The following is a 25,290-nucleotide window of genomic DNA, read 5'->3' as shown; positions in this document are numbered from 1 at the left end:
AGTGAGTGCATACACTCACTGCGTGCTCCTAAGAATAGTTCTTTGTCTGAATTAATATACGCTGATGACCCTGTGCATTTAATAGCAGTGGCTGTTAACCAAGTCATAGGTAATTTAGGGAACAATCCTAAGCAGGTCTACTCATAAGAACAAGCCAGCTGGATCAGACCAGAGTCCATCTAGTCCAGCATTCTGCTACTCGCAGTGGCCCACCAGGTGCCTTTGGGAGCTCACATGCAGGATGTGAAAGAAATGGCCTGATGCTGCTCCTGAGCACCTGGTCTGCTAAGGCATTTGCAATCTCAGATCAAGGAGGATCAACATTGGTAGCCATAGATTGACTTCTCCTCCATAAATCTGTCCAAGCCCTTTTTAAAGCTATCCAGCTTAGTGGCCATCACCACCTCCTGTGGCAGCATATTCCAAACACCAATCACACGTTGCTTGAAAAAATGTTTCCTTTTATTAGTCCTAATTCTTCCCCCCAGCATTTTCAATGTATGCCCCCTGGTTCTGGTATTGTGAGAAAGAGAGAAAAATTTCTCTCTGTCAACATTTTCTACCGCATGCATAATTTTATAATCATATCCCCCCTCAGACGTCTCCTCTCCAAACTAAAGAGTCCCAAACGCTGCAGCCTCTCCGCATAAGGAAGGTGCTCCAATCCCTCAATCATCCTCGTTGCCCTTCTCTGCACTTTTTCTATCTCTTCGATATCCTTTTTGAGATATGGCGACCAGAACTCAAAAGCAAGTCTCATGTTACACACACACACACACACACACACACACACACACACACACACACACATCACAATAAAATCAGTATAAAACAATGAATTAAAAGTTGTAACTCAACAGATTAATAACAACAGCTGATGGTGACTTCCCCCCCAACCCCATCCCACCCACGGGAGACCTAGATGGTACAAAGATCTGATGTTTACCCCGGCTGGCCAAAAGCCTGGTGGATCAGGTCCGTTTTCCCAAGTGGCGATCCAAAGCAGCTTGTCTCCTTCTCCTCTCCTCTCCTCCATCTTGTCGTCATAGCAACCCTATGAGGTAGTTTAAACTGAGGGCATGTGAGTATTAGTGGCCCAAGGGTGCCCAACAAACTTCCATGGCAGAGTGGGGATTCAAACCTGGTTCTCCCAGATCCAAGTTCACCCACTGACCACTACACTACAGTGAGCTTTCTTGGAGATTTGCTTGTATTACATCTTTCCAAGGTGTGAGGTAATCAGGTTGTATGGTAGAACACATTTCTTACCCCTGGACATCTCTGTGGAGAATAAGAAAGCACTTGACAGGACAGACGATGGTGCCACTTGAATCTGAGTATTTAATTAACTATATCAATGAATGTTAGTGTATCTTTTTTAATAGTGTTTATTAGAACATTTTGTTAAAATCTAACAACTGCAACAAAAAACATGAAAGATATTACCATGCAAATAAAAACACAAGACATAACAACTCACATATATTACTCTCAAATACTGCTTATTTCCATCTTATTTCTTCCATTTGTTCCTAACTAGATATTTACTTTTTCATTTTGCTAATTATATTTCATATGCTTGTAAAAAAAGTTTAGGAAACAAGCAGTCCTACAATGATATTTACATAATACTTCCCACTCTATTATTTTGTACATTCACATCAATAAACTAATTTCCTAATTTTTACCTTCTCGTATATAAATCTTCCTTATTTTGTGAAAATTAAATTAAAGCTAGTGTATCTTGGTGTGGTGCAAGGCGTGGATTTTTAAGGACTTGAGATCTCTTCTGTATCTATAATTCCATAACTGCATTTCTGATATTTCCACTAACCAATCTAAATTCACAATCGATTTCACTCTGGACAACAAATCAGTGGAAACATTCATTTATGATCTCAGGGACCACAAGAAGGAATTCTTGCTATGAAACTATTTGAGAGCAAATAACTCCTTTCAAATGTTCCTGCTCATTATGAGTTTCTCTCAGTAGGGATTCTTTGGCATCGGAACTTGGCACGTGTATGTTGGCTCACTTGCACAGAGACATATCCCCGGTAGCAGTTTGGAATGAGTTTAGGACCGTCTGAGTTGTGTCAGTTTTAAAATCCCGCTGGGAAAGCCCTGAAGTCTTGGAACATGGGCATGCTTTGCCAAGTGCTAATCTGTTTGCTTTTTTTGTATACGTTTGTACCGTGTGCACTCTCCTGGTCACAGAGGCCAAAATGAAAACTCCATCAAAAGTCATTTGGTGATGTTGTCAAGTAGATTTGGCAATAAAAACTTACTGGGAAAATGTCCTCTCCTCCTCAAAACGTCTTCTGCATGCTAGTGTTCTTAATAAAGGGGTTCTTTCCGCCCATTCTTGATCACAAGCGAGTGATACCCTTCAGCCAAATTTAAATTAAAGTCATAGCATTGTATAATGAACTCTTCGTTTTGCTGCTGGTAACCTGTGGACACGTCAAATGTGCAGAATACTTTGCAGGTCTTCTCTTACAACCGCCTTGTGATATAAGACACCAATATTCCCATTTTACAGATGAGGAATTGAGGCTGGCAGATGGTCATGTGGATTTAGAGGTTGAGTCTTGTTTTCCTGAGCCTGTCATACACTTTGTCTGGCTTTCCTAGGACAGAAGGTGCAGTTTATACCTAGACTGCCATTTTGTCCAGCTCAGTGCTGCCTACTGTGATTTTCAGTTGCTTCCTACTTTCCCAGGTAGAGATGTAAAATTGTCAGAAAATTGTTTCTTTTTAAATATTGTCATGGTCGTTATTTGGGTATTATAAATAAAAATTAGGAGAATTTTGCCTTACTTCTAAATGCCTTACATTAGTAAATCCTCTCTTGACCAATAAAGGAACCAGAACAAATAATCAAATTAATGAATAGCCAGAAGAGAACAATCAGAAGGAAAGAAGAGGGGAAAAAAACTAATTAGGCTAAAAACAAAGGAACAAAAGGAAAAAGTGAGGCTACTGTTTATAGATTTAATTTACAAAACTTATACTGCACCTTTATTCCCACATTAGTACCGCTAAAGTGGCTTACAAATTGAAAATGTGCACACATAATAAAATACATTTTATTCACCTTTAAAATCAAACAGAAACTCATAATTTGAACAGTTAAAACAAAGCTACAATATATATACAAAAACATTACAGCAAAAAAAAGGCAAGAAAGAGAGATCGCCGAGGGAACATCAGACAAAACAAAAGTCTTCACTCAAGTGCAGGAGGACAGCCACAGAAGGGGACAGGAGAGTTTTGATGCCACAGCTGAGAAGACCCAGAAGGCAAGATACCTAAAACACAACCTCGGAAGATAACTGAGAGAGCTCCGAAGAACTGTGACTAGCTCAAGGTCACCCAGCTGTCATGTGTTAGAGTGCACAAGCTAATCTGGTTCACCAGATAAGCCCCCACAGCTCAAGTGGCAGAGCGGAGACTCAAACCCAGCTTTCCAAATTAGAGTGCACCTGCACTTAATCACCACACCATGCTGGCTCTCTAGTAGTAGAAGAAGAGTTTGGATTTATATCCCACGTGTAAGGAGACTCAAAGCGGCTTACAAACTCCTTTCCCTTCCGCCCCCTCAACAGACACCTTGTGAGGTAGGTGGGGCTGAGAGAGTTCTGAATGAACTGTGACTGGCCCAAGGCTACCCAGCAGGAGTGTATCAGTGGGGAAACAAATCTGTCACCAGATAAGAGTCTGCTGCTCATGTGAAGGAGTGGGGAATCAAACCCGATTCTCCAGTTCAGAGTCCACCTGCTCTTAACCCCTACACCACACTGGCTCTGCATAAAGGAAACTTTTGAACACAGCTCTTAAAGTTATACTGGTAAGACCGGTGTCAGCTGCATTAATATTCCAGCTCAATTCACAAAATATATCAGCAATTCTCATCCTGGTCTGCTGAAGCCAGTGCAAGTAGTAAAGACTTGGCGTGTCTCAGAAAGGTTTGGGTTAGTTCATACATCCCTGATTCTTTCCCTTGCCCTTCTGTGGCCCTTCTCTCATCCCATTATTCCATGAGCTCTAACCTGTGGTCATCCGTTCTTGTGCCAGTCACTGGAAAACAAGCAAATGCTCCAGACTCTGTCTGGGGAAAAAGATCTCACAAGTAATACAATTTGATAAAGAAGCATGTATATACACCTGCTGTTCTGAAGATTGCCTCTAGGGTTGTGTCCATATGAGGGCGATACCCCATTGTGCACTCATTGCTTCCTCAACGCTAGCGCATTCACAGCAACAACAGAGTGCACACGTGAGGGACATTTTGCAGTTTTCCTTTCCTTCCACCATTCCTCCATTGCCGATGAGTGAGTTGTTTCACAAGCTTTAATAAAAGAAAAGGTAAAAGACACACTGCTAGAGTGTATTAACGCTAGAACCAGTCAAAGGGTGGTGGTGGTTGGAGTCAGGGGAAGTGGTACTAAAAAACCACACCTTCCCATTGATATGATGGCTGAACCCACTCTGAATATGATTTTTCCAGAAACATTGTATCAAAGCAAGTTTTGGGGGGGAATGCGGTGGCACACGAGGAAATATAGAAAGTGGGGCCGTGTTCTGCAGAATTCTCCCCCCCCCCCCCCCCACAACTGCAGTTTGAGAGAAGAGGCAGAGCTCAATATTTATGTCAAAGCAGCTCTGGTATCCATGTTGTGCTTCTTTTATTCCATGAATGGTTGCCATTGATATGACTGGAAATGCATGCTAATTACAATGTATCTGTAGTTTCACCCTAAACAGATCTGTCCTAAATCTGAGCTGCTTTGGGCACTTGCTTCAGAGTAAGCTGCATCCCTGTCGGTTTTCCTTCTTGTCCTAACTACAAGGGGTCTAGGTCCATCCCTTTTTCTTTGCTTCCTGTAAAGTTCAATTAATATTCACTCACTGGGAAAGTTATGTTTTTATTAAATAATTCTTCCCCTCTGCAGCTGAATTTCTTATTGGCTTATTGGAATAATTTATTTTGGTTTGCCAATGTTTTTGTTTTTCCTAGTTTCCTTCCTTTTTCCTCTTCATGCCTAATAAAGGTTTGTTGTTGTTGCTGTTGTTGTTGTAATCATCCCTACCAATTTTCCTTCTGAATAAACAGTAAAAGTGTACTTCTGCTGTTGGATTCAGGTGTATGGGGCCGGAACACGAGATTTATTTTAATTTAGCATTCCAGACCTTCTTCCCCAATACGTTGTTTTGTTTTTTAATTTCCATTTGATGTTTGGAAAAACTGTCTCAGGCACAAGCATTTTGCTGCCAATGTAAATGGTTACTAAGGATAGCAGCTAACTGCTCTTGCCTGCTTTGTCTCCATAGCAGGCAAGTCCTTAGCAGGACATTGCATTCTTTGTGTTAGAATGCCTTTGCCAAGTGCTGAGCGCACGCTGATTGTATTAACGCCTGAACTATTGGCTCAAGCAGCAGTCAGAACCTCCCTTTAATGGAAAGGAATACAGGTCGATACTATAAATATCGTCAACCTGCTGATGAGAAAGACGTTCCCTTATGATTTGAATTAAAATAAAATCAGCTTGTTGCACAGTGATCTTAATAAGTATTAGAGACAAAATAGGAGCCTGTAATGATTGCTTACTGCTTTGTGCGCTGGATTGTGCGAGGTCTTTTTATGCTTCTTTTCATACCTTCAGGTCAAAGCCATTTGTCATTCTTGGGACTGGATTGTGTCAATCAGGTGCATGAGACTTAGTCTGAGTTCATTTTTGACTAATCCAGCAATGTGGGTTCACGCTGCTATTTTGTTGGTTCTTCAACTGCAGTGCAAAGTGAAACATGTAGGTTTGAAATCATTAACTGTGTTTTGTCGAAAGGGATCTGTTGAAAGCACAATCCCCTTAGCGCCATGGTGGTGAACCTTTGGCACTCCAGGTGTTGTGGACTACAATTCACATCAGCCCCTGCCAGCATGGTCAATTGGCCATGTTGGCAGGGGCTGATGGGAATTGTAGTCCATAACATCTGGAGTACCAAAGGTTCGCCACCACTGCCTTAGCATATGTGTCGATATAAGACAGGTGCTAGATACCCTCGTCTGTATGCAGTAAAATCCAGGGAAAAGGTAGGTGGTGATTTTCTACCCTGTCACTGAACCTCAGCTTTGATTCATTGTTAGGAATTTAAGTGTGTCTCCACTTCTTTCTTGGGGAAACAATTGTGTGACAAAGGACGCTTTTCCAAAAAATAGATGGAGAGCTCCATCTTTTATGAAGGACCTGTACTGATGTTTGCTGTTACAGTTCTGGCAGTGAGTTCAAGGTATTGTCTAGAAAGGAAATTAACTTTTGTATCTAACAAACACAAACCCAACAACCAACCTTCTCAAATTTCTTATCTATAACTGGAAATCTACCCTCATGATTACCTTATTGGCTGTGGCACTGGGTAGATTTTGGGCACTTGCATGCTATTTCCCATTGTCAAGTGCCAAACTTCGGTCAGGGCAGATTGGAGGGGGAGCACTGTTTTGATTTTCTTCCTGTATACCAGTGTATCTTAGGATAGCCCTGATCTCCTGGGATTCATATGGAAATAGATGCTGAATTGTGTGATATGGGTATGTTCTTGAAGTTACTTGCCAGTTACAATGATATTTGCAGTGCCTGAGAGCCAGTGTGTTGTAGTGGATAAGAGCAGGTGCATTCTAATCTGGAGAACCGGGTTTGATTCGCTGCTCTGTCGCTTGAGCTGTGGAGGCTTATCTCGTGAACTAGATTAGCTTGTGCATTCTGGGTGACCTTGGGCTAGCACAGTTTTTTGGAGCTCTTTCAGCCCCACCTACCCCACAGGGTGTTTGTTGTGAGGGGGGAAGGGAAAGGAGATTGTCAGCCCCTTTGAGTCTCCTTACAGGAGAGAAAGGGGGGGATATAAATCCAAACTCCTCCTCCTCTTCTTCCTCTTCCTCTTCCTCTTCCTCCTCCTCCTCCTCCCCCCCCCCCCCCCCGGGGTCGAAAGACAGACCCTTCCTCCCTTGTGTCCACAAACAAGCTGGAAGCATTCAACCCAATTTTTCTCTTAAAGCTGGTCTTACCTACATTCTTAACATGAGTGGTCATTTATAGAGGAAGAACAGGATAGCTTGTTACAAAAACAGACTAGTTCACAAAAATGGATGCCCAAGGTACATGTGCTAATAGTTTACTGGCATATGTCATGCAAGGACCTGCTTTCTCTCACCCAGGGATCTCTCCTTTTCTTAGTATGTCACATTTTGCAGACTTCATTCCTGGAGGCTAGAAAAACACTGAAAAAAAGAAGAGTGCTGTTAAAATCCTTTCTAATAAAAGCAATTGTGTTTTTCCATGCATTTCTTCCATTCAGCTATTATAATGAAGCTTTTTTTTCTAATTTCATTTTGTTTCTGTTTCTCATCAGAAAATGAAGAGCTTGGCCCAAAGACGTCAGTCTGCCCCATCCCTTGTGATCAGCAAAGCGCTGAACAAGACCAAAACGAATGCCAGGTGAGGTGGAATGTGTTTTTTCTGGCTGTACTTTCTTGCAGGTTTCTCATACCAGATTGTAATGTGTTTTTGACAAGCAGCTAACCACACACGGCTCAAATAGTATCTGCAGGAAGAGGTGCAATCCACCCCCACAGTGGCCTTTTCAGGAGTTTTTGGATCTCTGAAAAGTAGATAAATGTGTGGAGCAGAGTAATGACTATACCTTCGTAAACTAGGTTCTTCACGTTTTAAAACTTTGCATAATAATGTTTGATGATTGATGGATGCAAAAAACTGTGCGTGATTCAGTTATTCCTCACATAGGAATTTGCAGAGGCAAACCAATTATTTTCAGAAGTGGGCTGTCGATTGCATGTGGCTTTGCCTGTACTTTCTTTGCAAGTGTTAACTTCTGTGGAAGCTCCACCTGCTTTGCTGTCCGAGGGTGGACCTATTTTGCACGAAACCCTTTCCCAATAATACACATCACTCCATTTGCTGGGGTAATAAATTGGCCATAGCCATTTTATTGAGCAGAAGCGTGAAGCTAAGCATGGGTCTGGATCTAGTCATGTGGGTAACATGCTGAAGCTCCGCAGGGCGGGTGCCCCGTACCCGAGCTTCGCTCTTCTGCGGGGCTCTGCCGGGCGGCCGCACTTGGCAAGAGGTGTTCCCCCTTTGGTCCTGTTTGGCAGGGTGGACACCTCTTGCCGTTGTCGCCGTTCCCAAGGGGAAGGCCTAGCTCCCTTCCCCTTGCCCTTCCAGATCAATACCCATGCACAAAACCGCCAATGAACCAGGCTATGACAAAAGAAGCATGCATTAACACATAAGAAAAATTAGGGAGTGTGGGTGGGCAAATCTTCAGCAGGCGACCACATGGCCGAGACAAAGGAGGGTGAGCTCTGTTAAAGCCTTGCTTCGCCCCTCCTTTTCTTCGGTGACGCTAGCCCTATCCAGGCATGGCTCCCCTTCCCAGTCCTCTCTCGCTTGGGCGGCATCTGCTGGTTTCGCCTTCCCCACCCCGAGCAGCAACTGCGGCCCAGGTTAATTCCCAGCCGTCTTTGTAGTGTATTCATCACATGCTCAATGCAAATATAATGAAACTTCCTATAAGTTTCTCTTGTTTATAGACCAGTCTGTCAACTTTGATTTGTCCAGCAGTTGCTTATGGAGGTCCTTTTCTTCTGGAACATCCATTTTGCCTGAGTCAAGTCTTTGGCCTTATGGGAAGTAACACCCAGTCTCCGCAATGACATGCTAAATATCTTCTTTGGTTAGGATCCATAAACTGTGTGTAGGATTGTTTTAGTCCAGGAAGCTTTTCCTGCTTAAATTGTAATGCCTGTGATCTTTGGATTTACATTCTGGGCAATTTTATTCTTGAGACTGACTTCTTCTTTTTTAAAAGAGAGTTATGACTTGCCCCGTCATTGCAGCATTATATTGTTATATATCAATATAAGCATGTGCAATAAATAAAAAATACAAAGATACGCTGTGATGCTACCAATGATGACAGCTCACTCCTTTGATAATCTTGATTATTTAAGGCACATGTGAAAGAAAATAAACTGACTATACAACTGTGAAAATGCAGAGGAAGGGCAGATGTGGGGTAGAGCAATGCCCAAAGCGATTCCAGTGCTTGTGGATCAACTGCCAAGAAAATCGGGAGTAAGTCAAGCATGCGGAAAAGCCCTAAGGTGTTTGGAAATACCCCTTTCCTTTTGTTTGCTTTTTCTGCTTCCATCCACCGATGCAAGAGACTTGTGGAACTCTTTTCAGAATGTGTTTCCAGACAATCATGTTGGCACAGTTCATTTCTACGGACTAGCCTGGCACAATTCCTTTCTATGGACTATGCCTGGCACATGCTTAGCAAATGGGAATATCAAGCTGTATCTACCCACTCTTGTTAGCAAAAAAAATGGACCTCCTATTTTAAGACTATGAATATTTGATGGCGTCCTGGGTATGTGGAGAGGGGGGTATTTGGCTATGAATACGGTGAACAGCTGTAATTTGCCAGTTTATCGCTAGTGTGTCATTGTGTGAGAGAGATTTTAGTGCTGGCTTTTCATGGAGTACTTGAGATTTGCCTAACTCAGCTAATTATCTTCTGTTGAACTGTTACTTATGTAGGGAGATGAGAAACCGAATTAAGACCAGCTAATAAAACCCTGATGGTTTTAATCGGTTAAATATAGACCTCCCGAGCAGAGGCCAAAACTCTGTTGACACCATGTCGCTCGTTTCTGTTTACCTTAGTACTTTGAACACCTAGTTTTCAAAGCAATGCCACTTTTTTTGTCTTCTGATGCAGAGTAAAAGTTTGGGTGATTTTTGTAGATATAAAATGGCATATTTTGGCTGCTTCCACACATGTTACTTCCCTCATTACGGTACACCATGAAACAGACTGTAATGTACTTTGATCAATGTGTGGCTGCTGTCCACTACCAGGGAGTAAAGCATGTGCTGAAGACACCTTCATCCTAAGTGTACAAACCAATGGCTCTGAATGTCAAATCAGCATCCAAAACCGATAAATGTTATACACTCAGTCTTACAAAACAATTGATAAAATATTGATCCAAATAAAATAAAAATGATAAAATTGTTACAAATAAGCCACTTTCTTTTGCCTTCATTTGCATTCTGTAGTGCCATAGTCAGTTCTCTTGGCATTGCCCCTTGAATGGTTCAGTGCAATTGTCCTCTCCCTCTTTTGGACTCAGTGATTAGCAAAGAGATCAGTCAATCCTGTTCTTCTCATATGCAACATTAAGCTGAAATGAGTTCCCCCATGTCCTGCCCCTGAAAGGTAAAACCGCCAACCAGCTGCTTTGGACATGAGAGCATCCAATCACCTTTCAGAGAAGGGAAGGAATGTTGGAGGGAAGCACAGTAGCAGTTTGAGATTGATACACAATTCTACAGGTTTTGTGCAAGCCCTGCCTTTATGCTCTTAGGACCTATCAATTTCTTTTTTCCAGATTCATGTCTGCACATTGACCTCTTCCACCATGGAGGGCCATGGTAATATTTTCTAATGCATCTTCTTTTGCAAAGGCCATAGATGGAGCCCCGTTCTTAGATTTTAATCAACTCATTGGAGAACATTTGCATCCCTTAGTTACCTGTGACCTTTACCTTCTTGCTTTAATTTTTCCATGATTTCTACTTGCAGGGAAAGTAAATGTTCAGGGATATGTTGTGACTCATGCTTCCCAAGAATGCACAAAGATAAAATGGTCCTCCACTGGACATTACAATGTTTCCTAAACTGTGACTCATTTTCACACTAGCCAAAATGATCCAGTCTTCTTTCCAGAACCAAGCGTTAACAGGAGCCCTGTATCATCTGAGCTAGTCACAGCTTTTTGGAGCTCTCTCAGCCCCACCCACCTCACAGGGTGTTTGTTGTGAGGGAGGAAGGGCAAGGAGATTGTAAGCTCCTTTGAGTCTCCTGCAGGAGAGAAAGGGGGGATATAAATCCAAACTCTTCTTCTTCTAAACTGAGGACCTCAGATTCTCTCTTTAAATCCATGCCGAAGGGGATGGATTTAAAAGGAGAATCTGGGGAAATTGGGGGGGGTGCCTGCTGTCAGGGGTGCAATTGTTAAGCAAGAAGCACCAAACTATCAGGGTATCTTTAGGAGACTCTCCTAATGATACCACCCAGATTTGGTGAAGTTTGGTTCAGGGGGTCCAAAGTTATGGACCCTCAAAGGTGTAGCCCCCCATCTCCTATTAGCTCCCATTGGAAACAATGGGGGATGGGGGTGCCCCCTTTGGGAGTCCATAGCTTTGGACCCCCTGGACCAAACTTCACAAAACCTGGGTGATATCAATAAGAGACTTTCCTGATGATACCTCCCAGGTTTGGTGAAGTTTGGTTCAGGGTGTCCAAAGTTATGGACCCTCAAAGATGTAGCCCCCATCTTCTATTAGCTCCCATTGGAAACAATGAAGAATGGGGGTGCCCCCTTTGGGAGTCCATAGCTTTGGACCCCCTGGACCAAACTTCACCAAACCCGGGTAGTATCATCAGGAGAGTCCCCCAAACAATCCCTGAAAGTTTGGTGCTGCTAGCCCAAGCAATGTGCCCCCTGCACGCCAAAAACCAAGAAAACACTAAAAATGTTTTAAAAATCCACAAACGGAGGGGCGGAGCTTTGGACATGAATGGGGGGGTTTGAACCCGAGGAAACCCCCCCCCCCTTACCTACGTCCTTGGTGGCTAACCATTCCCTCTCTTAATTAATCATTCACATATTTCTCAGATGAACCTTTCTGAATTTTGTAAAGCTGTAAAACGGGTTGCTGCCTCCATATTTACCAGACACTATGCCTTCAAATGGATGAACCATTTGAAGAGATGTTCTTCAAGGGTCTCTTTAATTTGGGACTTTTGTTTAGTTTATTTACTTTGTTTATACTTTTCCCCCATGAGAGACCCAAAGAGGCTGACATGATTCTCCTCTCCTACTTTTTATCCTCACGGCAACCCTACAAGGTAGGTGAGGCTGACAGTGCGTGACTAAACCAAGGTTACCCAGCAAGCTTCCATGTCAGAATGTGTCATCCAACACTCTGACTCTATACCATGCTTACTCTTTAAGTATGAAACTTCCATCCAGCTACCCATTGGAACATGCATGGCCAGACCAATCAAGTTCACTGTCCCAAAAGTGGGGGGGGGGGGGAATGGCAAGCCCCCTCTCTTAAGCTCTAGAAGGTCTCAAATGTTCTATGCAGGTACAGAACAGAATTAGGTGACTACACTGACAGCCATTTGAAGAACGCCAGATAGCAATACCCCCAACACCCCCTTCTATCTTTTTGGAGGAGAAGCTGCTGTACTTTCTATGTTCTTTAACTTCTGATGTTTAAGTTTCTGATTTTACATTTTTGAAATGAAAGTGCCAGCAGTGAAACCTTTATCTATCTCAATATATCCAGCAGCCTGTCGTTCAAAACAGGAGATTGGCATGCTTCAGGAAGAATGTTTAGTAGACTTTATACATTTATTAGAATTCTCTTATTTGTAATGCTAAATTTAGAGGTGCTGACAGCGAATGGAAGATGTGGCTTTGGCTTTAAGGTATTTCCCTGACTTTCTTCCATCTTCGTTGAATATTATTAAGGATCTGAATTTCGTGGAAACCTTGCTCTTGCTTGAATCACAGCAAATGATTTTTGACATGTTATTTTACAATCTTGTGCCAGATCGAAATATTCCCAGATAACAAATATCATGTGTGTTCTCTGGTAATGCAGACGGTTTTACTACAGAGATACAGTGTGTACCCTAAAGAACTGCACAGGGTGTTCCTGAAAGTTTAATTTGAAGACATGTGGATCATTTGGCTATGTGGCTGGAAACAGACAGAACTAAATTAACTGTGAATTATTAGGAGGATGTAGCAACCTCACATAGACAATGCTTCATCCAAATCTGGGTTTGAGGGGGGTTATATTTGAGAAGAATATTATTGGTAGTTGCATTAGTTTATAGTTGTGTGTGGTACATTTAAACAGGTGTCTGAATATTTGTTAGAGGACTTGATGAACTGAAGTAAATAAAATACTAATGGTGGGGAAAAATCATAGTTATTAGGTTCGATGGCTAAATGGATCATTCACATTTAGAGGTGATGCAATACTGAACACCAGTTGCTAGGTGTTTTGCCCTGCTTCTGGCCTTCTTGGAGGAGTCCGGCTGACCATTGTAGAAATGGGATGTTGGACTAGACGGACCACTGGCCTGAGCTAGCAGAACTGTTCTTGTGTTAATTTTCTGGAGCAGCGATTCGTAGAAATCATGGCAAGGCTGTTCAGTGAGTCTACCCTAAAGATGATATTATCTCATAATGTATCTTAAATCCTTTTTTTCCCATGGCCCGGTTATTTTAATACCTCTCCTCCGTGACCCACTAAATTTTTAATGGCCTGTTTATTAGTACAATAAAACAAATTGGAATGTCACCCTGCCATCAGTCTGCCCATCCTGTGCCAGGTCTCATCTGCATGCAGCAGTTCCATCCCTGGACTCTTTCTGGGTAGTCGGCTGGCTGGGGAGGAGCCCTGAAGCTGCTGTACCCTCCCAGCTGGCCTGGCTCCAATTAGGTGGTGCCCTCCAAGCAAGAACAGGGGTGGGGTGCTTGGCCCCAGCCCCAGACATTCGGTGTCCCAGCATTTTGCTTTCGTGACCCACCATTTGGGAAACACTGCTCTAGACAATAGAAAAAAATCTACCAAGGCCTGGTCTTGTGCCTGAACTGACCTTCTTCATTGGAAGCTCCAAACTTGATTGACCTGGGGTGCAGAGATGAGAACTGGGGTCAGATAAACAATGTGTATTGGTGTGGGTGAGGGGGAATGGCAAAAAGTATGGTGAAAACGAAAACTGGAGCTTCCAGATTTGATGTTTCCATATTCCGCTCTTTGATCAAATAAAGCTGGGAAGACTAAACCAATTTTTCAAGAGAAGAAGAGCGGACAGTGATGAATGTTGAGAATAAGCAAATGGTATTCCCCAGGCTAAATGAGCTCTCTCAAAACAAACTTGGACGTTATTCCTAAATTGCTGGTATTGCCTGAGAATAAGATTTATACAGACAATTGCTGTTTTGGTGCAGTGGAAATTGTTTTCCAATGAGTGCTAGGGTGGAATGAGCATAGAACCTAAGACAGTAAGAGGTCATACTACAGATGCAACGGGTGGAAGAGAGAGAAACATATATGTAAAGTTTATTTGCTGTTTCTTTTTATTTATGTATTTATTTACTTCAGAAAAATGATGTGCACGTCTCTGGTAGCATAGATGGATACTTGCTCACAAGATTAAAAAAAAAGGAAAAGTGTCTTGATTTGACTGAGCATTGCTATAAAAATGTGTGAGAGCCTGGTGGCTCATACCTTGGATTCATCTAATCCAGCATCCTGTTTCCCATAGTGCACAACTACCGGTAGATGCTTTATGGGGAAGGCGGGGAAGGCAAAACTACCTTCTTACAGCTGCAGTTTATTACTGCTTTTGGTCATGGAAGTTCCATTTAGCCATTGTGGTTCATAACCATTAATCATATTCCTCCAATTCTGCAGACTTCCCATTGGCTGTCCATCTGTTACCAAGCTCAGTTTAAGGTGCTGGCTACCATACAGAAAGGCCTTTCATGACCTTGGCCCACCTTATTTGTGGGACTACCCCTCTACCTATGTTCTGCCCCGACAACTTTTCTCAAGTCAGCAGGAGCTTCTGCAAGTGCCAACCTGCAAATGGGCAAAATCAGCAACTACTCGTGCACATAGAAGAGAAGAAGAAGAGTTTGGATTTATATCCCCCCTTTCTCTCCTGTAGGAGACTCAAAGGGGCTTACAATCTCCTTGCCCTTCCCCCCTCACAACAAACACCCTGTGAGGTAGGTGGGGCTGAGAGAGCTCCGAGAAGCTGTGACTAGCCCAAGGTCACCCAGCTGGCGTGTGTGGGAGTGTACAGGCTAATCTGAATTCCCCAGATAAGCCTCCTCAGCTCAGGCGGCAGAGCTGGGAATCAAACCCAGTTCCTCCAGATTAGATACACGAGCTCTTAACCTCCTATGCCACTGCTGCTCCTCTGCCACATACTTCCTACATTGCAGCTCCCGCCTTGCAGAATGGCTTGTCTGAGGAGGTTCAGGAAAGGGAAGGTGGAATTTTCCCTCTCTGTGATTTCCTTGTGGGTCTGTGCTTGTTAAAAAAAAGATAACATATTAAAACCATGTGATGAAATCATTTAGCCATGCAGCCCTGGAGTTTGTGTAGCAGGGAAAAAATTATATTGTGTACAACAAAAGGAGGTTGTGGTATCTCTACAAAGGCATTATCTGTACAAGCCCACAGGCAGCCATGGCTGTTGAGCGCCAGATGTTAAATCTTTGAAAATGTGAGGTGCTTCATAATAGCCTCACTGCAACCAGCTGAAGAATTGGTCTGTGTAATATTATGCTATCACACTGAGCAATTTTGCTGTTGTGTCTTCAGCTGCAAGTCATGGGCAGACCCTGCAGGGAGCTTTGCTGAGAGAGAATGACAGTAATCTGACCTTGTATTGAGGAGGGCAAATGTTGCTGTTATGGAGTTGTCCCAGGATAAATAAGGATGTGACCTGCACACCTGAGAAAACACCTTTGCTCATCTTGGCATAGGCCTGGCTTGGGAAACGATAGAAGTGACAAGGAGAATTTGCACTTGTGAGAGGCTGGAAGGCAGCTTTGTTCTTTCCTCTCCTCTGGAGATATTAAACATTCAGCAGAAAATGTTGCTTTCTGGTGTGGAGTGACACAGGATTTCAGCATTCTTCAGCTTAGTTTGGTGAATGTGGGTAAACATAACACGCGCTGTGGGACACAAGGAAATCAACAGCCCTTAATGTGCAGAGAGCAAGAGAAACTGCATTCCAAACTCTGTTACAGCCCATGGGATTGAAGTGACCTCTATCTCCACCTTTACTGGTATGCCCAGCCCTGGCCTCCCTCTTTAGCTTAATCTCTTTCATCTCCGAAGTGAGGCCATGATCCAGTGGCAGATCCTCTGCTTTATGTCTAGAAGGTCCGAGGTTCAATCTGTGTATCTCCAGTTAAAGATATTGGGTAGGAAGAGATGGGAAAGCCCTTTGCCTGACTTCTCAAAGACTTCACAGCCAGCCAGAATAAACAGTACTGATGTTGGCAGGCCAGTGGTCTGACTTAACATAAGGAAGCTTGGTGCATTGCCATCTTGTTACTTGTAGTCAACCTCAAGTGGGGACTTCGCAATTTGTGCTGTTAGCAACCGCACTTGAGCTGGAGCGATTAGAGGGATGAAGAGGGAAGAAGCTGGCTACGTGGATTCTACTATGTTCCATTCCCTTCCATTCCATTAAGGCTCCATCCACCATTCCATGCTGTGGTGAGCCTACAAGGCTTTCCACCACTGTCCGGTCCATTCCGCTCCATCCACTATTCTTTCCCCTGTACAGGCTGGGATTAGTGTCCACCTCCATGCTGTGTGTTGGTCCCTGAACAGGCTTTCCTCCATTCCACTGTGTTCTGCTATTCCTTCCATCCATCCACTCTTCCTTTTCCATCCAGTGTCCCTCCCCAGTCACGTCCATTCATTTTCTTTCCACCTTCCACCTCCATGTTTCACGTTCTGTACATGCCTCCATTTCCATGTGGCTTGTCCCTCCATTTCCATGCCCAGTCCACTCCCTTCACGTTCCTCCTTCCTTCCATGCCTCAGTGCCACTCTTCCATGCCACTCACTGTGTGCCACTCACTGGGTCTCCTTCTTCCTCCACCTCCTTTTTTTTTTTCCTGTCGTTTCTCTCCTTGTCCTCATCCTCCTCTCTGCCCTCCCTCTTGGCCTTCTCCTTCTGGCTCTCTTCAGCCTCGTCCACTCCTCTCTGCCCTCTCTCAGGCCTTCCACACAGCCTCCTCCGTCCAGCACTCTCTCACTGCACTCACACTTCCAGGCTGAGCCACCTCACCTCCACTCCTCTCTGTCATCCCACTCCACACACGGCCATGTGCTCCTCGTCCTTCACTGCACTCCTTCCGACCTGTCCACCTCATCTCCTCTCCCTCCTCCACGGCCACTTCGTGTGGCCTCCTCCGTCCAGTCCTCACAGCTCTCTCACTGCTTCAACACAGCCACCTCATCTGTCTCCTCCTGCCTCCCTCCTGGACCTTCACACAATGCCTCCTCCATCCTTCCAAAGGACTCTCCTTGCTCACACACTTCAGGCACACCTCATCTCCACACTCCTCTCTGTCCTCCCTCCACCCTTCACACAGCCAGCCTCCTCGTCAGCCATTTGCTCTCTCACTGCTAACCTGTCACCTCATCCTCACACCTCCTCCTCCCTCCTCACAGCCACACTTCAGCCAGCCTCCTGTAGCACTCAAGGCTCTCTGCTGGCTGACGCCCTCGTCTCCACTCCTCTCGACCTCCTCCACCCTTCACACAGCCATGGCCTCCTCCATCAACCCGGCAGCTCTCTCACTGCTCCACATTTCAGCACAGCCACCTCGTCTGCGCTCCTCTCTCCCTCCCTCCAGCCACTTCCGCACGGCGGCCTCCTCCGTCGCCAAGACCTCTCCCTGCACTACCTCACTTTGTTGTCGGTTCAATCCTGCCTCACCCGGGTTACCACTCAGCTCATCCCACCTCACCCTGCGGCTTGACTCTCCCTCCCTCGCGTTCAATACATTCCACTGCAGCAACTCATCCACCACACTCAGCCACTCCCTGGCGCTCCTAACATCCCGTTTCCACTTCCTGCGCCCGTCTTCACAGCCTCTCTGCCTTCGGTTGCTTCCCAACACCCGGCAGTAGACGACCTAGCCCTCTCACACCATCTCCCACCGACCACCATCTCCTCCCTGCCTCGACACCTTAGCTAGCCTGCCTGGGGTTCACCCGGCTTCCTTCAGACCTTCCCTTAGATTGTGTGGGTTGGGTGGAGGTCTGATCGATCTCAACCCTCCCACCAGCAACAACAACCTCTGTGTGACGTGCCCGTGCACAAATATCCAACGATGACTCCGGCTGTTGCCAGGTGACTTAATGCCTCAAAGGGGTCCAGCAGCTAAATAAGTCCATACACTACAACTACACATCTCTAAGGTTACTACCCTGCAGCATTGCTCACTATGGGATCTTTTCTCATGATCACCCCTCCTCCCTGCAACACCCTGCAACCCAAAACTACACCATTAACAAGGAACAATTGCATCCCACGGACCATCCTCTGCCTCCTTCTGCTCACAGGGTACAACCACAGTTCCCCACTTCCACAAGGATCACGCCAAACAAACCACAATTCCAAAATACAACAAACTGATGCGCTCAAGCTGATATGAAATAAATTTTCTTTACTATTATGTATCCGGTTTGTGCAGCCTTATTCGCCTCATCGGTTTATTTGTAATTAGGGCCACAATATTGACCAGACCCTTTCAAGGTGAGGATGTCCTCATCCTCGCTATATGATACCAACAGATATGCCATTTCCAGTTGAGACTACAGTGGAAGATCCAGCAGCATTAAGCTATCACCATCCAACAAAACGCAGGGACCAAGCTCATGGTGGATGCGGTGTCGATCTACCGCTCAGATAAAGCTGCTCTTGTATTGACTATCGTTGCGTATTGCTCATGGGTATGTGAGAACGCCTCTGCCTCCTCTTGCGCAACGTGCAAAGAAATGTGAACTGGGAAGCACAAACACTGCAACCTATTCCTGGGAATGCACTACGCTCTGTCACCGCACCCTCGCCCCTTACGCTGCAGCCCTACTACAAATCAGCCCTCCCACAATGGGGTGGGTGAAAGGAGAAAAAGGATTCCGATTTGACCACCCAAAGGCTCTATCACTTCTGTAAGTGAGCCAACCACCTCAGCTGCCTTGTGGGGTTATGGGACTGTTATAGGAAGGACAATTGCCACAGCTAATGGCGGTGGCCAGATCTGAGCTGGGTATGTTTATAAATATCCTGGACTCCACCAATTGCTGCAGACACAGTTACAGCAGCCTTCCTTGATCAGTGGGGATGTCATATTTCCAAGTGGCTCTTCAAAGGAGTGAGTTGCTGTTATGGTTTTCAACAGAAGCTTCTATAAGCTTGCTAGATATCTTAAATTATTACTATCTACTATGTATGCATTGAGTATGCAGAAGAATATACATACATACATACATACATACATACATACATACATACATACATACATACATACATACATACATACATACATACATACATACACGCACACATATACATATATATAAAATGAACTTCTTCCTTAAAGAAGGAACTCCTTTACATTATTGTGTAATGTCCTTTAGCATCCTACCATGTTCAGAGTCATAAAAGCTAAAGGAGAAGTTGTTTTGATACTTAAGTATGAGGTTGCTGGTAGTTTTAAGAAATCTATACTGAGCCAGGCAATTCTTGGGTGGACCAAGCGGGGCAGGTCATATGAGTAAAGTTTGGTGAACTGCCATTGTTACCCTAAGTAGGCAGTCTCCACTTTTGTTGGGGGAAATTAAGCTGGAGGCAGAGAACAAGTGGGTATAACTGGGATCAGTAACCTGTACCAGGATAGTCCTGAGTGAAAACTCTCAGATGAGCAGACGCTTGCATAAATAAAAGTAGTTTCATTAAAGAATAAAAATAGTAGACCGAGAAATATATGTTAAGCAATGAATATCGTCACAAGGCATACAAGAGCTGGCTAAGAGAAAAGGGAGGAAGTTGGATCAAAAAGAACAGCCCCACACACGTGTTGGATCAAAAAGAAAAGCCCCATGCACGGATCCAAGACACACACACTCACTAAGAATGCCCAAATTGAAAATGCTGGGGGGAAGAATTTGGACTAATAAAAGGAAACACTTCTTCACACAACATGTGATTGGTGTTTGGAATATGCTGCCACAGGAGGTGGTGATGGCCACTAACCTGGATAGCTTTAAAAAGGACGTGGACAGATTTATGAAGTCGATCTATGGCTACCAATCTTGATCCTCCTTGATCTCAGATTGCAAATGCCTTAGCAGACCAGGTGCTCAGGAGCAGCAGCAGCAGAAGGCCATTGCTTTCACATCCTGCATGTGAGCTCCCAAAGGCACCTGGTGGGCCACTGCGAGTAGCAGAGTGCTGGACTAGATGGACTCTGATCTGATCCAGTAGGCTAGTTCTTATGTTTTTATATTCTTAAATGATCAATATGTATACCCCCCAAATGGGTCCTGAGGTGGTATGGAGCAGCAGTGGCGTAGGAGGTTAAGAACTTGTGTATCTAATCTGGAGGAACCGGGTTTGATTCCCAGCTCTGCCGCCTGAGCTGTGGAGGCTTCTCTGGGGAATTCAGATTAGCCTGTACACTCCCACACACGCCAGCTGGGTGACCTTGGGCTAGTCACAGCTTCTCAGAGCTCTCTCAGCCCCACCTACCTCACAGGGTGTTTGTTGTGAGGGGGGAAGGGCAAGGAGATTGTAAGCCCCTTTGAGTCTCCCACAGGAGAGAAAGGGGGGATATAAATCCAAACTCTTCTTCTTCTTCTTCTGAGCTGACAGGAAAGCCGGAGGTGAAGACTTGATTGCCTTTCCAGGGTTCCAACAATAAGATGGGAGAGGCTTAATGAGTCATCAGGACCCAATTAAATGCCTGGACTATTCTCTTGAATACTGATTGACTTCTTGGATGGGTGTAGAGAAGATAAGTAATGGTCTGGTTAGAACACTTTAGGATGACTCAGTGGGGATTAACTGGACCCATTGTCCAGCCAGGACACCTTAGGACCAGGGGAAGAGTTCAGCATCCAACCAGCTTCTTGCCCAGGCTGGACACACAAGATCTCAAAACTCTCTGAGAGTCATCCATTTTGTGTAGAGAAGTGTCTTGCTCTTATGCCAGACTTTGGACCCCGTGCCTTCGTGACACTTGTTAGCGGGAGGAGGGGTCCAACTGCTTCCACCATGGCAGCAGGGTACCCCCCACCCCCGGACCACCACTAGTATTTTCTCCATCAGAAACATTACGGTTTTGAAAAAGAAGATTGTATTCTTTTAATTGACCTTATCAGAGGTTGTTTTTTTTCAAAATCAGGGGGTCACCATAAGTGGGCTGTGACTTTATGCACATGCACACGCATACAGAGGGGGGGCAATCCTTGCACTGCCCCACCGGATTGTTGCGCATGTGGAGTCACACGCCGGAACATTTTCCAGATAGAGATGTTTGCATGATTGCTTTAAAATCCATTGAGGCCGCAGGATTACCCTGAAAATAGCCGTGAACGTAGCCCAAAGAAATAAACAGCGGAATATCATCCGCCAATTTTCACACCTGACTCTTGAGGTCAGGAAAGGGATCATTGCGAAAGAGTCAAAACCCTGCCTTTAATGGGAAATTAATGTGCCCAATGTTTTCCTACGAGACAAGTATATGGTTTCTGGTTTAAGAAAAAGAAAAGATAATAGAAGCAGATATGGGTGTATAAAAATGCGGGAGTGGGCAAAACGCCAGCACAGCAAGATGTTCAGTCCTCCTCATATGGATTCAATTACACCCGGTTCGATTGACTGGCAGGTCTATTGTGCAAAATGGAAGTTTAGGATCTTTGTATTCCTGTTTCATTTGGGTCACTCATTAATGCTGGTGTACTAGCCCCCCCCCCTTCCCCTAAACAGTGCACTCAAACTTCAAGGTTATTTTTGCGTATTAATAATGAGGGATAAAATTTCATCATAATGGTTAATGAGGAACGACATGAGCCTTGAACGTTCCTCTCCCCTCACCCCCAATCCATTAACTTAGAGCCTTGAAATCCTTTTCCTCCTGCTGAGTCCCTTCTCCACCTCCCACTTTTGTAGGACATTTCAGTTCTCCAGGTTATTACATAAAAAGTAGGCTACAGCTATGTTTGCACACCTGGAAAGTGAAATGGACTGGTTCGATTAGCCTTTTGTGGTATTCTGGGTTAAAAAATTAAAAAGGGGAGGGAGGGCCAGGAAGGAGAAGGATAGATTCAGAAGTGTATTGTACTTTAATAGTTTAATCACTGGATTATAGTACAGTTTTCTGACTGCTAAATTTGGACTGTTCTCAACAAAAAGGGGAGTTTCGAAACTCTGTGGCCCAGTCATCAACATACACTGTGGTGTGGTGGTTAGTGTCTGACTAGGATTGGGGAGAACCACCTCCAACTGAATTCTCTGCTGATGAAACTTTTGGGAGGACTGAACATCTCGCTGTGCTGCCGTTTTGCCCACTCAGCATCTTCGGTTCACCTACCCTACCTCAAAGGAATGTTACGGGAAGGATGTTAAAGAGGAACCATGTATTCTGCCCCGTTTTGCATAGAGCAGGGGCAGGATAGAAATACAATAGCCACAAACCTGGCTTAAAGAATGGTTGTGAATTGCTTGATTAAGGTATTTTTTTTAAAGGTGGCAGTAAACTTCGGTATAAATTAAAAATTGAATACAATTCTTCCATAATCTCTTTCTATTGTAAAGACTGTTATCTGTAAATTGGACCACATTTGATATTGAAGATTGCAGTAGAAATCTGTAAAGGGTGGACTTCCATTTCTTATAGGGTTACCTGCTTCAGGTGGGGCTTGGAGATGTCTGGGATTGCAGCAGATCTCCAGACTTCAGAGATCAGTTTCCAAGGAGAAACCGGCTGCTTTGAAGAGTGGACTCCATGGCGTTCTATCCTTGTACCTCCACAAGTTCCATCTCAAAATCTCCAGGAACTTCCCCACCTGGAATTGGCAACCCTAGTTTTTCAGGACATCAGACTTTAAAATCACACCTGAGGAACTCGTGAGCTTGCTGACTGTTATGACCTATTAAAGACATTGCCCCAGTATTCTCCCCAATGGGCCATCAGAACTATCTGCATTTTTAATCTTTTTTTTTTTACTTTAGGATCTCTAGACTTTGCATAAAGTAGCTTCAAAATACAATTGAAGCACGAGGCCCGAGAAATGTAATTTATTACTGATCTAATTGTGTCTTCTTGGGCCTTGAGAAACCAGGATTATGAATAGATTCTCTCATTACCTAAAGCATTAGTCATGTGAATGCAGTGCACCGGCAAATGGGTAGTCAGGGTATGGTTTATGTGCCTGTTGTCTTTTCTTAGGTTTATTCCTCGCTCTAGTATATCTGAACTCCCACCTTTTTGTCCAGCATAAAAAACAAATGAGTCTCCACCGACCTGCTCCTTACTGAATTTTCTCAGAAGTAAGGATTCTGAGGAATTGCTGTCAGACTTAGGTATGCTTAAGCATTTTTATTGGCCTGAGAGAGGATCATTGTGGTAAGAGGATCTGAGAATCTGCAGTCTAGGTGATCTGATGATGTGACATCACTTCTGGTATTCACCAGAAATGACATCACAGTGCCAGTATGGTGCCATTCCCTGCACCCCTTCTTGTTGCCAGTCATTGGGTTGGCTGCCTTACTTTCAAATAGACTTAAAATAACATGTTTTTGAGGTGCGGTGTACTCAGTTTTGCACTAATCTTCAGAGTATTGAAGAACTGGACTTATTTCCTCAACAAAGCCAACAGTTCCAAATAAAAAGAGGCAAAGACCTAGGTTTGCTGAACGCCCAGCTGTGACTGGGGAAAGAGGTGGATGCAACTGGTATTCCTTTATCTACTGTGCTGACATACATAGAATCTGGGTCATTCTGCATGCATATTTGCAATAGCTAGCAAATCCAGAAGAATCAATTATTATCTTCTTATCTCTTTAGTACAATTGGATAATCCCTCTGCAGTAAGACAAACATCAAAATATGATTTAAAGCTCTACAGATATATCAAGGTCAGATTCATTCCTGTTAAATCAGTTTGGACTTCTAGTAGCAATGTAGTCTTTGTAGCTGTAGTTTGACTTCAAGTCCAGAATTCAATTGTGTTGAAAGATTCCCTACGTGATGGGACCAAACTCTTATTTTAAAAAGATCTGGGAAACCTGTGTTGCACTGGGGAATCTTGGGGAATCCACTACCTTAACAGAGAATTCCTGTGCGAAGAGAACATCATACTGCTATTTGTTAGATCTTCAGTGTAAAAATACCGGCTCAATCCAAAGGCCACGGTGGCTAAGGATGGATGTGCTGCCATGCCATTTCCAGAGGGCTTTCCAGGCAGCATGAAGAAGCAACAAAAAGGAAACCCTCGGATCCTTGGAAAACCCTCCGTAGCTCAAATGGCATTGGTGTAAGTCCGAGGGCTACACTGGGGGCATTCCTGCCCTAAAAGTATGGTGGAAACTGACTAATGCTGGCTCCACCCCCAGGAACGCCCCTAGCCCATTCCCAGCTGTGCCAGAAGCCAGATTTGGGCTGGCGCAGCTCTTCAGGGGGGCAGGCATTTCTGGGTTGGGTTCTGCTGAGCTGTGGAGTTCCCCATCCACCTCCCAGTTTTTCCACTCTGCCTATGAAAGTGCCATTTACACCAGTGGAGTGTGCAGGCCTTTGTCGGGTCCCTATGGCAATCTCACACACACACACCCTTTGGATTGGACTGTAAGAGACACAGAGCAATCTGGTTTGTCCTTCAGCTGGAATATTGCTAATCTCTTCCACCCAATGTGATACAGTAGGGTAGCCCCAGCCCCCTAAGCCCATGTTACGAGGCCCAAACAGGGTAAGTGCTACTCAGGTAGCCTTGCACAGCACTTACACTGACAGCAGGATTGTGTTAGATCTGGGAGGAGGATTCCTTGTGATATTGGCTATTGAGCACCCCTGCCATTTTTGGAGGGACTGACAGATGGACGGACAGACGGACACACACACAACACAGAATGGGTCAGGAAGCAGTGTGAAGACTGGGATGCTGGCTGTGCCTTTGGCTGTCACTGCATCCCCTGTCAGCAAGTTCCACATTTTAGTTGCTGAGTATTTAATGTATTGACTGAGAAGAGTCTACCCTAGTTCTTCCTCCAGAGTTTGAAAGAGGTGTCTTGACTCCTACCCAGTTGTATGAAAACACCACAGATGCTTTCTTCCCTAGCTTCCTAGTCCAATTGCTCTTCTGTCTGCAAAAGAACCAGTCGTCATGGATGCTGACTTTACGACTCTGTTTATTACCTGAGCCTTGCAAATGCTCTTTTGTCTCTTGGATCCATTCAGATTTAAAAGCAGACTGCATGATTTTTTCACACACGTCTCACTTCATTTTTTACCTCCTTCACGTATACTGGCTCCCGGCACATTGTTCCTTAATTTTGCTATTCCCTGGTCAGGCCAGCAAG

General features: G+C 44.4%; 1 protein-coding gene across 1 annotated transcript in view; it reads left to right on the top strand.

Annotated features, from left to right (window-relative positions):
- ARHGAP20 (Rho GTPase activating protein 20) overlaps window positions 1–25,290 on the top strand; it is a 109,372-nt gene that overhangs the window by 18,395 nt on the left and 65,687 nt on the right. The window contains exon 2 of the mRNA XM_048495015.1: window positions 7,408–7,493. Within this exon, the coding sequence (XP_048350972.1) occupies window positions 7,408–7,493 (86 nt within the window). The remainder of the gene's footprint in view (window positions 1–7,407; window positions 7,494–25,290) is intronic.

The sequence above is a fragment of the Sphaerodactylus townsendi genome, linkage group LG04 (genome assembly GCF_021028975.2).
Source record: "Sphaerodactylus townsendi isolate TG3544 linkage group LG04, MPM_Stown_v2.3, whole genome shotgun sequence".
Taxonomy (NCBI): domain Eukaryota; kingdom Metazoa; phylum Chordata; class Lepidosauria; order Squamata; family Sphaerodactylidae; genus Sphaerodactylus; species Sphaerodactylus townsendi.
This window is presented reverse-complemented; position numbering and strand designations above follow the sequence as displayed.